Raw genomic sequence first — 12,760 nt, forward strand, 5'->3', positions numbered from 1 at the left:
CTATTACTACTACATAGCTGCTGCTGCACTACAACTATTTCTACTGCACTACTATTATTACTACACCTCCACTGGCACACTTACCATTGTAACAGGGCTGATATTACAAGATATAATATAATGTCTGCATGTAAACTCACCCCTGTACATGTGCGTGTGTGCGCTCGTGCGCGTGCGCGTGTGCGTGTGCGTGTGTGTGTGTGTGTGTGTGTGTCTGTGTGTGTCATTGTGAACAGACACAGGGCGTGTCCAGATTCTGTCCACAGCTCCAGCAGCAGTAGTGATCATGATGCCATGTCCGTCCATCTGTCCCAGAATGGAAAGACTGACAGAAAATAAGCTGGGAGGAGAGAGGAGAGGAGCTTTGGTCATTGCTTTGGTCTCCACTGGTGTGTGTGTGTGTGTGTGTGTGTGTGTGTGTGTGTGTGTGTGTGTGTGTGTGTGTGTGTGTGTGTGTGTGTGTGTGTGTGTGTGTGTGTGTGTGTATGGGGCTTTTTTAATGCCAGGTAAGCAAGTGTGTGTGTGTGTGTGTGTGTGTCTCACCTCATCACAGCCAGAGCAGCGAGGCCAGACAGACTGGCAATAGTGCCGGCCACATAGCAGCTTCTGGTTGGTCCAGAAGTACACCAGGTCCACCAATCCCTCGCCACACTCTGAACACAGGAAGCAGCCAGGGTGCCAGCGGGCGTCATGGTAACCGGCACGCTCAGCATAAACAGCCAGAGAGTCGCTTGTGATCTCACCATGGCAACCGCTACAAAACTACAGAGGAGAGGAGAGGAGAGGAGAGGAGAGGAGAGGTTTATCCATCCTGACAAACCTGACTGCCATTTTATGAAAACACAGAACACTCCATCTGTTTGTTTATTTATTTAATGACTTCTATAACTTTGAGTATGTTTCTCACGTATTCAGCCGTGATGTCTGGAGTCTGCGTTCCATTGGTAGCACCAGCGGCACTATTGGTTAGTCCCCGGCCTGGGTGTTCAGCCTTGCTATTGGTGCTGCCCTGGTCCTTGGTCTCTTTTGCTCTCCTCTGATTGGCTGCTTCAGCAAGAGCCCCTCCCTCAGTGGGCAGGGCCACCTCCCCCACCCCCAGCACTTCCTGCTTGTAACCTTTCACGAACAACACCATGGAGGAGATCTAGAAGGAGAGAAGAGCACAGGCAGTACTTTATTGTAGAGGTCAACTGAACCATGCTTAACTAAATCATTATAAACTAAGCTCAGCTAAACTCGATTAAACCAAACTAAGCTAAGCTAAGCTACATTAATGTAATCCATTGTCCTTCCAACCTCGTCCTCGCTGGTCAGGCTCTGACACTTCATGGGGTCCTGATCATAGACAGGTAGTTGTCTAAGGAGCTGCCTGCGGCGAAACAACCACCCCTCTGTCCCTGAGATGGGTCGCCTGTCCTCTGGGAGTGACTCCATGTACTGCATACCCTAGAGGAGAGGAGAGGAGGTTAATAGGAGAAGTGTGGAGTATATGGACCCAGTTATGCAATACCTGTTATACCTGTCATCGGAGTCCTCACTGTACCCAGTGCGGACCCATTACCATGGGATCGATCGACTAATTTGGAGTTCTAATGGAGTCCCACACGCTAACACGTTGGCGTAGTGGCACAAACGTGACGCAAAGCTCCGCCAATCTGTGAAGCCTACAGAGTTCAGTAGATTTGGTGCTACACACAATCCTGTCATCTGAGGGATATAGGACTAGGGGCATATACTGTACTGCAGGGACAATCACACCAAGTATACAGACGCAAACGGGTTGTTTCCAGAATATTTCAACTTTTAAGAGATGTGTCCACTAAGGCTTTTCGTCCTGAGCACAGGGTGTATTTTCAATTGTTTTCAGTGGGAGCGCCGCATATTTATACTATGGTGGAAATGCCAGCAGCAACTTTGGGCATTTGGATGAGTGTTTTAGAATAGTGCATGGAAAAGAAAGCTTTGGTGAACACATGGCCTTCATCACACACATCTAAAAGCTGGAGGAGAGAGAGGAGGGTTCTGACCAGTTTCTGAGTGAGTCCAAACGGAGTCCAATCATAGTAGGTGGTGTTGAAGGAGGGGTCTTTGCGGGTCACCACAGGATTGGTCACCGTCATCCTGTTCCTCTTGTACAGACGCAGGCCGCCGGCCCCTTTCACCTTGGTCGTCAAATGGGAGCACGGTGAGTCGGTCAGCAGGCGCCCCATTCGCTGGTCGTCGTCTGCATCACTTCCAGGGGCGTGGTCAACAGAGCTGCAGCCGCACGCCACACACACCTTGCTGAGGAGGTTTGGTTTTATTATTATTATTATTGTTAAACAGACCTGCAACCAGTAGGGTAAAGTAACTATAATACATTTACTTAAATACTCACTGTCCAATGTTACTTTAATGGAGTATTTCCAATTTTCAGTACTTTTACTTCTACTCTCAGAGACAAACATTGTACTTTTACTCTACGTATTTGAAAACTTTAGTTACTAGTTGTAGATTTTGATTATTAGTACAAAACATACATTAACCACTTCAGCAGTATATATATTTCAGACATTTGAAAATAGATGATCTACAAGCTCACAATGTGTCGCATCGCAACTTATTGTGAGCTTGTAGATCTGCTATTTTCAAAATATTTTTATACATGCAGGACATTCTGCATAATGAGTACTTTTACTTTTGGTTTTAATTTTGATACCAATACTTTTGTACATTTTTAATTCTAAACTTTGCACTTTTGAGTACTTTTTCCACCACTGCCTGCAATCTCGCCGCCTCTTGATGAAATCGTTTGAATACACAAATTATGCCATCCTCTTGAACTGTGTGGAACCAGCCTTACCAGTTGCCAAACAGAACAAAAGCTACATGTTGGAGGACCAACCAATCTAATGGGTGAACTCGCACCACTGGGTGTCCTTGATTGAACCTAACTAACCCAGTGACACAGTACTATGCAAAAAATGTCGTATAGGGTGGGAAACCTTTCTATGTCCAAAACTGTTACTTTTCAGCAAAGGGAGAAAGAAAAAAAGTGTTCCAATGTATCCAACGTACAGTAGTTATTATTTAGTCACAAGCTTTTAATTTAATTTAAAACCCACAGAAAGACTTGCGAGCTTGTAGATCAGCTATTTTTGTGTGACTGTAGAAAGATGAATTAGGACATTATGTTACAAAAGAAAACATAAATAGTCGAAATAGAGATACAAGGCTGCCTGACAGCAACTTTGTAAAAGAGTAAATGTGGTAATAAATGAAGGGAGAGTTGTGGTGATGAGGTGATGATCTCAAGGTTTAAATGTCATTGCATTGCAGTGTAACATTGTTTCCTCTCCCTCCACACCTCACCTTGTTGTAAACCAAATAAAAAAGAAGTTGTAAAAAATTACAAAATAGCACTTACATCACTTACTGTACATAACGGGCTTGTAGTTTTCTAACATGAATGTCACAAAATAATTTGTCTCCATAGACGCTTGCGCGCTCTCCTTCGTGGGGTTGCACACCTAGTAGTACAATTCTGGTTCCCTTGAATTCCTTTAATTTTCCTGGCAGAGACACTGTAGGACAGAGAGACAGACAGACAGAAAGGGGAATACATATTTACCTCCAGGAATGTGTTTGGAGTCCAGAGCAGATCTCCTTGCCTCCTCTCTTCTCTCCTCCATTGACTCCATCACGCTGTCCCACTTTCATCTGATAGGAGAGGATAAGAGTGCTGTTGAGGTGATGGTTAGTGTTGATGTGTTGATGACACTGATCTGTTAGAGAGTGACTTCATCACCCTGCTTTGTGTGTGTGTGTGTGTGTGTGTGTGTGTGTGTGTGTGTGTGTGTGTGTGTGTGTGTGTGTGTGTGTGTGTGTGTGTGTGTGTGTGTGTGCGTGCGTGCGTGCGTGCGTGCGTGCGTGCGTGCGTGCGTGCGTGCGTGCGTGCGTGCATGCTTTTATTTCAGCATGCTAACTTTCCAGGAAGAGAAAGGCTGTAGTTTCTAACTTATACTCCTCATTGAGGATGTCATTGGTAGACAGGTTTTTGAACTCTCCACAGCCCACCAATCAATGATGACACACAGAGTGAGTGAGTATGGCTCAGAGCCTCTGTCTGATGACCAAGAGCCCAATGTCTCCCCTGGTCAAGGGAGAATTCCCCCTTAGGCTAGTGGTTAAGATGTTGGCTTTCCACACGGAATCCCAGGTGGTACAAGTAGATGTTTGGAGCAGAAATGTGCGCACGACTCCAACTCGTTTCAACAATAATAAACTTCTAAAGCCTCTATCAGAGTCCAGGGTGAAGAGCTATTCACCGCAAATTTTAGGTGATAAGCTATCCACCTAAAGTGAGAAAACAAGTGGAGGCCATCATAGTCAGTCACGGTGAAGTCCTATCACTGTGACTGACTGGTCTAGATCGACCAATCAGTGAATGGGGTGATGGGCCGATCTGTCTGAAAGTAAAAACAGAGAGATGTGTCGGGGTTCGCGGTGGATAGCTCTTCACCGCGAGTAATGATGTAATGTTGTAGTTTTATGACTTAAAAAGACTACACCGCGGTGGATAGCTTATCACCGCGGTGCCTACTATGATAGGGGCTTTACCGGGTGCACGGTCGGTAAACGTAACTTTACAAAGAAGATTCTCAAAGAGAACACCAGCACTCACGGAACAGTCCTTTTAAGGCACTTTTTTATTTTATATTATGGTCGGCATGGTAAGGCACGCGTTTCGGCAGTAAAGCCTTCATCAGCGTTGCAACGCTGATGAAGGCTTTACTGCCGAAACGCGTCCATTTATTGCTGCACTGCAGCTTACCATGCCGACCATAATATAAAATAAAGCCTTAAAAGGACTGTTCCGTGAGTGCTGGTGTTCTCTTTGAGAATCTTCTTTGTAAGGTACAAGTAGATGGAAATTGTAATTGCCTTATAATGGGCATAGGTAAAGGTCAATTAAATGATATGAAGATATGGTTAAAATGGGCGATGTGCTCCTTTAATGGCAGGGCATATAGCAGTTACAAAAATGACCACTCAATTTCCAAATTGCCATTCATAAAAAGAAAAAATCACATCTAGAGTGAAGTGAGCGGTGCTAATTATTAGTTAATTTCATTAAGCATCCCACGAAGCTTGGCCAATGTGACCCTGGGCGTACAACAAACTCTGAGCGCTTTGTGCCAAGATGCAGGCCAGACGCAGGCCACGCTTCAGAGCCCGGACAAAGCCAGATGTTGGAGCTTAGCTCCTTCCAGAAGCACCGCTCAAAAATAAATAAATACATTAATTAACTCAGTACAAATTCTGACACCCATGTTATCGTGTTTTGCCTTCCTCCCATATAACTTCTGGTGTGCCCCAGGGTTTCATTTTAGGCCAAACCTATTTTCTTTGTACTGTATATTAATGTCAGGTCTGTTGCCAAAACCTTGGGGTCTTATTTGAACTGCAGTCTAAACTGTGAGAGCCACATTCACAAACTTGCTCAGAAATGATTGACATGATGATTTCAGGAAAATGTCTTTCTTTATTTGGTTATTTCACAAGCAATAGCTCATTTACATCTAGTCACTGGATGGATGTCATCATGTTTCATGACACAAATAAAACATTAAATGTACTTCACTGTCTTCATCCAGTTTTGGTGTCAATATGGCAAATACATATTGTTTACAATTAAACAACAGTTGTGTTTTTGATATATTGAACCCTTTACAGACCAGCAGGTTCACACAATGTTAGTCAATGTTTTATAATGAAAAATAACAGTGGTGTGTTTTTCTGTCCTCAAGTTCAGTCTTTTATGTTTAATAATCTGTACTTGCAACAACTGAAACCATGAACAAAGACACTTGAGTCACTGTTGTGACACCTGCTTGTTGAATGTTAAAGGGGTGACATAAGGTTATAGCTTTCACCATGTAGCTACCTGCCCAACACACATGTACATGCACATGCACACACGCACACACGCACACACGCGCACGCGCGCACACACACACACACACACACACACACACACACACACACACACACACACAGACACAGACACAGACACAGACACACTCACACACACACACACACACACACACACACACACACACACACACACACACACACACACACACACACACACACACACACGAGACAGAGGGAGTAGTAGGTGTGAAGTTAGCAGGGGCCGGGGAGCTTGTTGAAAAGGTCACAGTCAAGTTGATGGCTGACACCTTCTAAACATAACACTAACATAACAGGACAATAGCCTGGCACACACACGCAACACAGCAATGCAACAATAAACTGGTCATAACTAGTGAGTAGAACTTTCTTCTGTTCCTTTTAGCATTATCATATAACTGTACCTCTGTACTTTTTTCAAACAGTTAATAAAGTATTCAATCAATCAATCAATCAATAAACCAATCAGCCCTTGTTTTAGACCGTTGACTATAGAGAAAGTGTTGTACACCTTGTGCTGAAATGCCAAAACATTAGACAGATAGTGATGCCTGCTAATGCCTTGTTTACAAGGATGTTTAGTTACAAATCTAAACTTATTTTCTAGGTGTGCTCCCCATACAAGATACCGCTGGGATGTCCGTGTGTGCATGTGTATGTGTTTTGTTTTGGGGCGTCAGGGAGACTGACAGGCAAACAAGCTGTTTGGATGCCATCACATCAACAGTGTAATATGCATTCTGGCATGTACGCGCACTTTTGGTATCAATTTTCTCTGGTCTGATGTATGCTGGAACAATGTGGAAATTCACACAAGCTCTTTAGGGATCTTCTGCTCTTTGTGTGTGTGTGTGTGTGTGTGTGTGTGTGTGTGTGTGTGTGTGTGTGTGTGTGTGTGTGTGTGTGTGTGTGTGAGTGTGAAAGTGAGATCAATGTCCAAAGGTCATACTAATCTGAGTCATTCAGACGGATTAACACATCTTCATCTCTGTCTATCTGACTGACACGCACATGCACTACACGCACACACACGCAGGCAGGCACGCACACGCATGCATGCATGCATGCACACACACACACACACACACACACACACGCACGCACGCACGCACGCACGCACGCACGCACGCACGCACGCACACACACGTGTGTGTGTGTGCGTGCGTGCGTGCGTGCGTGCGTGCGTGTTCAAGGCACACGTCCTTTGTTTTTTGTCCTTTACATGGGGATGCCAGAGGACTTGAACACACATGCTCCAGGTGAACAACAGAGGATCTCTCTGTACCGATATATCGATAATATCGATATTATCGATAATATTGATCAGTTTTTACCTCTCTCGTTGGTTTACACCAACATTAATTTTATGTGTGTCCTTCCTACTTTGGCTTATTCCTAGTTATTTTAAAGGCCTATTTGTACTTAAAATGTGAAAAAATCAAAGGCAGGCCTTTAAAAAGTGCACTACCATCTACCTCAAGAAGTTCTGTATTTTTCTTTAAATAAAAATAAACATTTTTGCACTGAAATCGCTTTGGTTGCGTGGTATCGAAAATGGTATCGAGTATCGAAATGTTTTAAAATATCGTATCGAAGTTAGAAATCCAGTATCGTGACAAGCCTAGGTGCATGTGCAATACATTAAATAAAATGTAAACTTACGTATACGTAAAAAGAGAGGGTAAACAGAAAGCTGGAGGGACAGTAGAGGACATAGGAATGAAGGCTCCGGTGGGATGTGATCCCTGAACAGTAGGGGTTTTGGGGGGATTAACCACCATGCTATCTATGGACGTTGGTAAGAGGTTATTTCAACAACACACCTGCTTAGTCACTTTGGATGAGACAAATGTACGAGTCTGACTCCATTTAACCACTATACAGTCTGTCCTACAGAGACAATCTACTGTACACTATATTGTCTGTCTTACAGATGCAAACAACACTGTCTGTGAGTGTCTGTACTACAGATACAGAGTCTGAGGAGGAGCTTTGAGCTTGAAACATTACAGAGTTATTTGGTGAAATATAGCATCTGTCACATTGGAACCCTCAGTGTGCGAAAGTAAACAAGACACTAATAGTCTGTGATACAGAGACCACTAATTGTCTGTCTTTCAAAGACAAACAAACAGTAACAAGAAGAAAGATAACTGGGCACTTCAAAAGAGACTAATAATATACTGGAGCACTCAAGTCTGGGTCTGCACGTTTTATCATTTTGCAGGGGTGACTACAGTAACAGTCTGTCCCACAGAGACAAACTAAAGTAATTGCCAAATTACACTAAAACTCTGTCCTACGGAGACAGTGTTGTCTTTCTTTACAGAGGCAAACAACACTGCCTGTTACATACAGTAATATACAGTATATAACAAACGGTTACACATTGTGTTCCTCAACTAGTTTTAATGTTGTTGATCTAGGATCTGATACTTGTGCTACACTACACTAGTTGATTGTATTGATGCAATGATGTAATGATGACTTAGGATAATATCCTAGATCATCATTACATCACAACATCATATTAGATCATATTATGATCTTTACCACTAGTTTATTGTGATGCTGGTGGTCTAGGATCTGAACAGACTTGTTACGCAGCTGACTGTAATGCATAAACACAAATTATTTTGAAACAACAACCACAGTTCGTTTTTGTTTTGGGTTTTTGCCAATAAAATATGAATTCTCAATAACATCAGCTGAACAGCTGGACGTTGTGTCCTACCTTCTCCATGGCGCCTGTCATCTCTTTTATCTCCATGACGTTGTTGTGGTTGTGTGTTGTTCTCTTGTTGGTCCAAGTGTTTGTGGTTCCAACAAACACTCCTCTCTCTCTGGATGTACTCCCCTCAACAATTACTTTTTGATTCCCCTCCTCCCCTCCTCCCTTCTCCTATTCTCTCCTGTCCTGTCCTGTCCTCTACTCCTTTCTTTTCCCTATTCTGCTCCTCTCCTCTTCTATCTTCTTTTACGTCCCGGTCGTTTGTCTTGTCCTTGGGTTATAACTCCTTCTGCATTTCCCTCACGGCAGGCTGTTCTTGATCAGACCTCCACCTTCCACGTCCACACGTACTGTAGTCCTTTCTTCTCAGTGCTGGATCAAATCCCACAAAGCCTGAATTCTGTCCTGTGTCTCTGTCTTTCAGGCGTCTACACACTGTAGAGACAGAAATTAGAGTGAGAGAGAACAAACACCCTCTGATGTCATCAATGAAACTCCTACAAATGTAACACTGTATATGACTGTACATTGACTGACTCACTCTAGACACAGACAGACAGAAAGAACACATTATTCTCTGCATACTTTTCTTCTTTCAGTTCATTCCTTCAACTGTTGTCAACCTCCCTCCACGTGTACACACACACACACACGCACAAAAACCTCCTCCATTCACTCACCACCACTGCTTTGTGAAGACCACAGCTGTAGACATGTCTGACTGGCTAGTTGTCTGTCTGTCTCACTGGAGTAGTGAGGTTTGAATGAGCTGGTTATGTTTTCACTCAGAGAGAGAGAGAGAGAGAGAGAGAGAGAGAGAGAGAGAGAGAGAGAGAGAGAGAGAGAGAGAGAGAGAGAGAGAGAGAGAGAGTTGGGGGTCAGGAAAGAAAGAGAGACACTGTAGAGAGAGGTGGGGGGGGGGGGGGGTCCCCAGTCGAACAAACAGCCAATAGGGAGCTCCATAGTTTCTCTCCACCCTTCCGCTCTCTCTTTCATTTGTCATTTCTTTCACCCGATGACATCACACTTATAACAACACACAGGAATGTAGGTCTCACCAGCCTGCTGACAGACAGACAGACAGACAGACAGACAGACAGACAGACAGACAGACAGACAGACAGGCCTGATGCAGAAAGACAGGCCGACTTGCTTGAGTAAGACAGACAGGTATAATAGGCCTGCTTCAGAATAACAGACAGACAGGCAGGCAGGCAGGCATGGGGCTAAAGTAACAGAGTTAGCCATGCGGTTTGTCTGGTAAATAAAGCTGAGGTTGGCAGTAGAGAAGCTGAGCTTAGGAAAGACAGACAGTAGGAAAGCTGAGAGGGAGACGGTAGGAGAGACTCAGTAGGAAAGCTGAGAGGGGGAGACAGCTTAGGAGAGACATACTAGGAAAGCTCAAAGAGAGACAGTGTATAGGACAGCATAAGGGACAAGGTTCTGGTGGGATCTGACCCTTCAGCATAACCCTGAAGAAGGCAGCTTGTCTGTCCGAAACGTTGTTTTCTCATTCTGTGTCGTCCTAATAAATGTGCATCGGCATCTACGAGTGTGCGGCTTTACTCTTCTTTCATGGGATCTGACCCTAGACAATCTCAGGATTGCTGTTGGTCACTCACTGTCTGACACAAATCTCTGAACCCATGCATCTTTGTGATAAACGTATTGACTTATTCAGAGACATCTAGATATGTTGGAATGGTCATCCTTTCCCCTGACTGAAAAGCGGATTATTCTGGACATTATTTCTGTCTGTCTGTCTGTCTCTCTCTCTCTCTCACACACACACACACACACACACACACACACACACACACACACACACACACACACACACACACACACACACACACACACACACACACACACACACACACACACACACACACACACACACACACACACACACACACACACACACACACACACACACACACACAGAGTTATCGCCTGTGGGTTCTCAGAAGTGCTATAGGCTACACTTTACTTACTTATGTGAGGCCAATCTCTGAACATTCAGAAAAGCATACAAAAAACTGTTGTTAAATCTCAGAATACCATATAGTTGATGTTGCTCAAAGCCCATCATTGTATTTCAGACAACACAAAACTATACTGTTTTCCTAAGAAGGCTCACTGTCTCCACCTGGTGACTGTAGCCTGTGACTTACAGAAATCCTCATGTATATACAGTACTACTGCATAGTACCAGTACAGTAGGCTACCATTGTGCAGTAGTCTACACTTCTGTACACATCTAGCTATAGTACTTTTCTGACTTTATTCCAGTCATACATACATACACACACACACACACACACACACACACACACACCCACACACACACACACACACACACACACACACACACACACACACACACACACACACACACACACACACACACACACACACACACACACACACACACACACACACACACACACACACACACACACACACACACACACACACACACACACACACACACACACACACACACACACACGGGCCATATAGCCAGGTCAAATCGACCGGCTTCATCGGGAATCGATTCCTTGCATTTTGCTAAAAGATACATTATACAATGTATAATGGAGATCCCAGCTCTGAGTATCTGACATCACTGTGATGTCACCTGTGATGTCACAGTGGCACAGGGGTGTGCACAGTGTCTGAGGGATTGAACCTATGAGTCTCAGAAGTAATGTTGGAGTGCCCGTTGGGAAGATCTTTATGCCCATACATGGTGTTCCGTGTCCAGGCCAGTCTGTAATGTCAGTACTATGACGTCACCATTTCGGCGAAACTGTGTAGTATCAGTGATGTCAGCATGCAGATGGTCAGAATTAATTTTCTCCATTGACTTTAATTAAAAATGTAACCTTTCCCAAATATGGAGATGACTGACATCATAGACCACATGAGACTGACACAGTATGTCCATATATGGGCATTCAAACATATGGGCTTAATATTGATGACATCATGGATCTCCATACTGTATATGGGCATAAAAGGGACAAGTACGGAATGGTTAGCACCACTCGAATAGGGACAAGGACTGGCAGAGATATTTGCAAGTGTGGCTCGCCTCAAGGCAACCACACTCACTTGTACAACTTTCCCCGTGAGGCATGCTTGGCTCATTGACAACACTGACTCCCATGGACAGATTTACTTACGAGACCCCCCTCCAGTCAGAATAGTAGTATACAGTAAGTGACTGTATGCTGCTATGTCCATACTGCTACCATGTGTGAGTATAGGCCTACAATGCCTATTTTATTTATTTATTCACTTACACAAGTGTAATTCGGAATGTACAACCCCACTGCATACATACATCATATATTTATATAATTTATATAGGCCTGCCAGCCACATACAGCCTACAATAAGGGTCTTCAACGTTTTTCAGGCCAAGGACCCCTTAGCTGAGAGACAGATGAAGCAGAGACCCCCACTACACATTGTATGAAATTAAGTTGCATAGATTTCATAGTTAGCTTCACCCCCCGTTCTGCTCCTTTCCCCCCGCTTGTAATAACCCTGACCCCTGGTCGACAATGACATAGCATATTCTTATTTATAGGACTCATAGCCTAATAGTGTACAATGTATTTATAGTGCTATAATTGTGCTAAGGCTACCATTGTTTCTTACATTGTGAGTCAAATGTAAATCATTGAGATGTATTAGTTGCTGTTATTCAATGTAATGCACATCACCCATACAATACTAGGCCTTGTGTATATAGATAGGTGGCAAAAAAGTAATTCTGATTAAAAGTAAGATCCATTTCATGCCAACTCAACCAAACCCTCTCCAATTCCATTAATGAAGTGGTGACCACCTTTTCTTTATGAGAATGTTTTCTGAAAGATGGTCTTATGTGGGAAAAGCAAACTTGAAGTGAATATCATCCTGATTGCCGAAGCAGCATAATGGCTTCTGGTTCCAAAAGTTGTTGAGTACAATAGGCTTCTTCAGCAGTAGTTGTATTCAACGTAACTAATGATTTTTTTTTTGAAGAAAAGAGAATATTATATGACAGGCAGTGGGCGCTTC

General features: G+C 43.6%; 1 protein-coding gene across 1 annotated transcript; it reads right to left on the reverse strand.

Annotated features, from left to right (window-relative positions):
• Nucleotides 1–223: 223 nt before the first annotated feature.
• Nucleotides 224–8,698, reverse strand: lmcd1 (LIM and cysteine-rich domains 1; the record flags this gene model as incomplete). Its single annotated transcript, XM_080728198.1, has 7 exons — nt 224–340; nt 544–762; nt 908–1,144; nt 1,297–1,446; nt 2,028–2,283; nt 3,611–3,699; nt 8,690–8,698. 7 exons carry the CDS (start codon nt 8,696–8,698, stop codon nt 224–226), a joined length of 1,077 nt encoding a protein of 358 aa, XP_080584324.1.
• Nucleotides 8,699–12,760: the final 4,062 nt, after the last annotated feature.

The sequence above is a fragment of the Nannobrachium achirus genome, assembly GCF_963921795.1.
Source record: "Nannobrachium achirus genome assembly, chromosome: 6".
In the NCBI taxonomy this organism is placed as follows: domain Eukaryota; kingdom Metazoa; phylum Chordata; class Actinopteri; order Myctophiformes; family Myctophidae; genus Nannobrachium; species Nannobrachium achirus.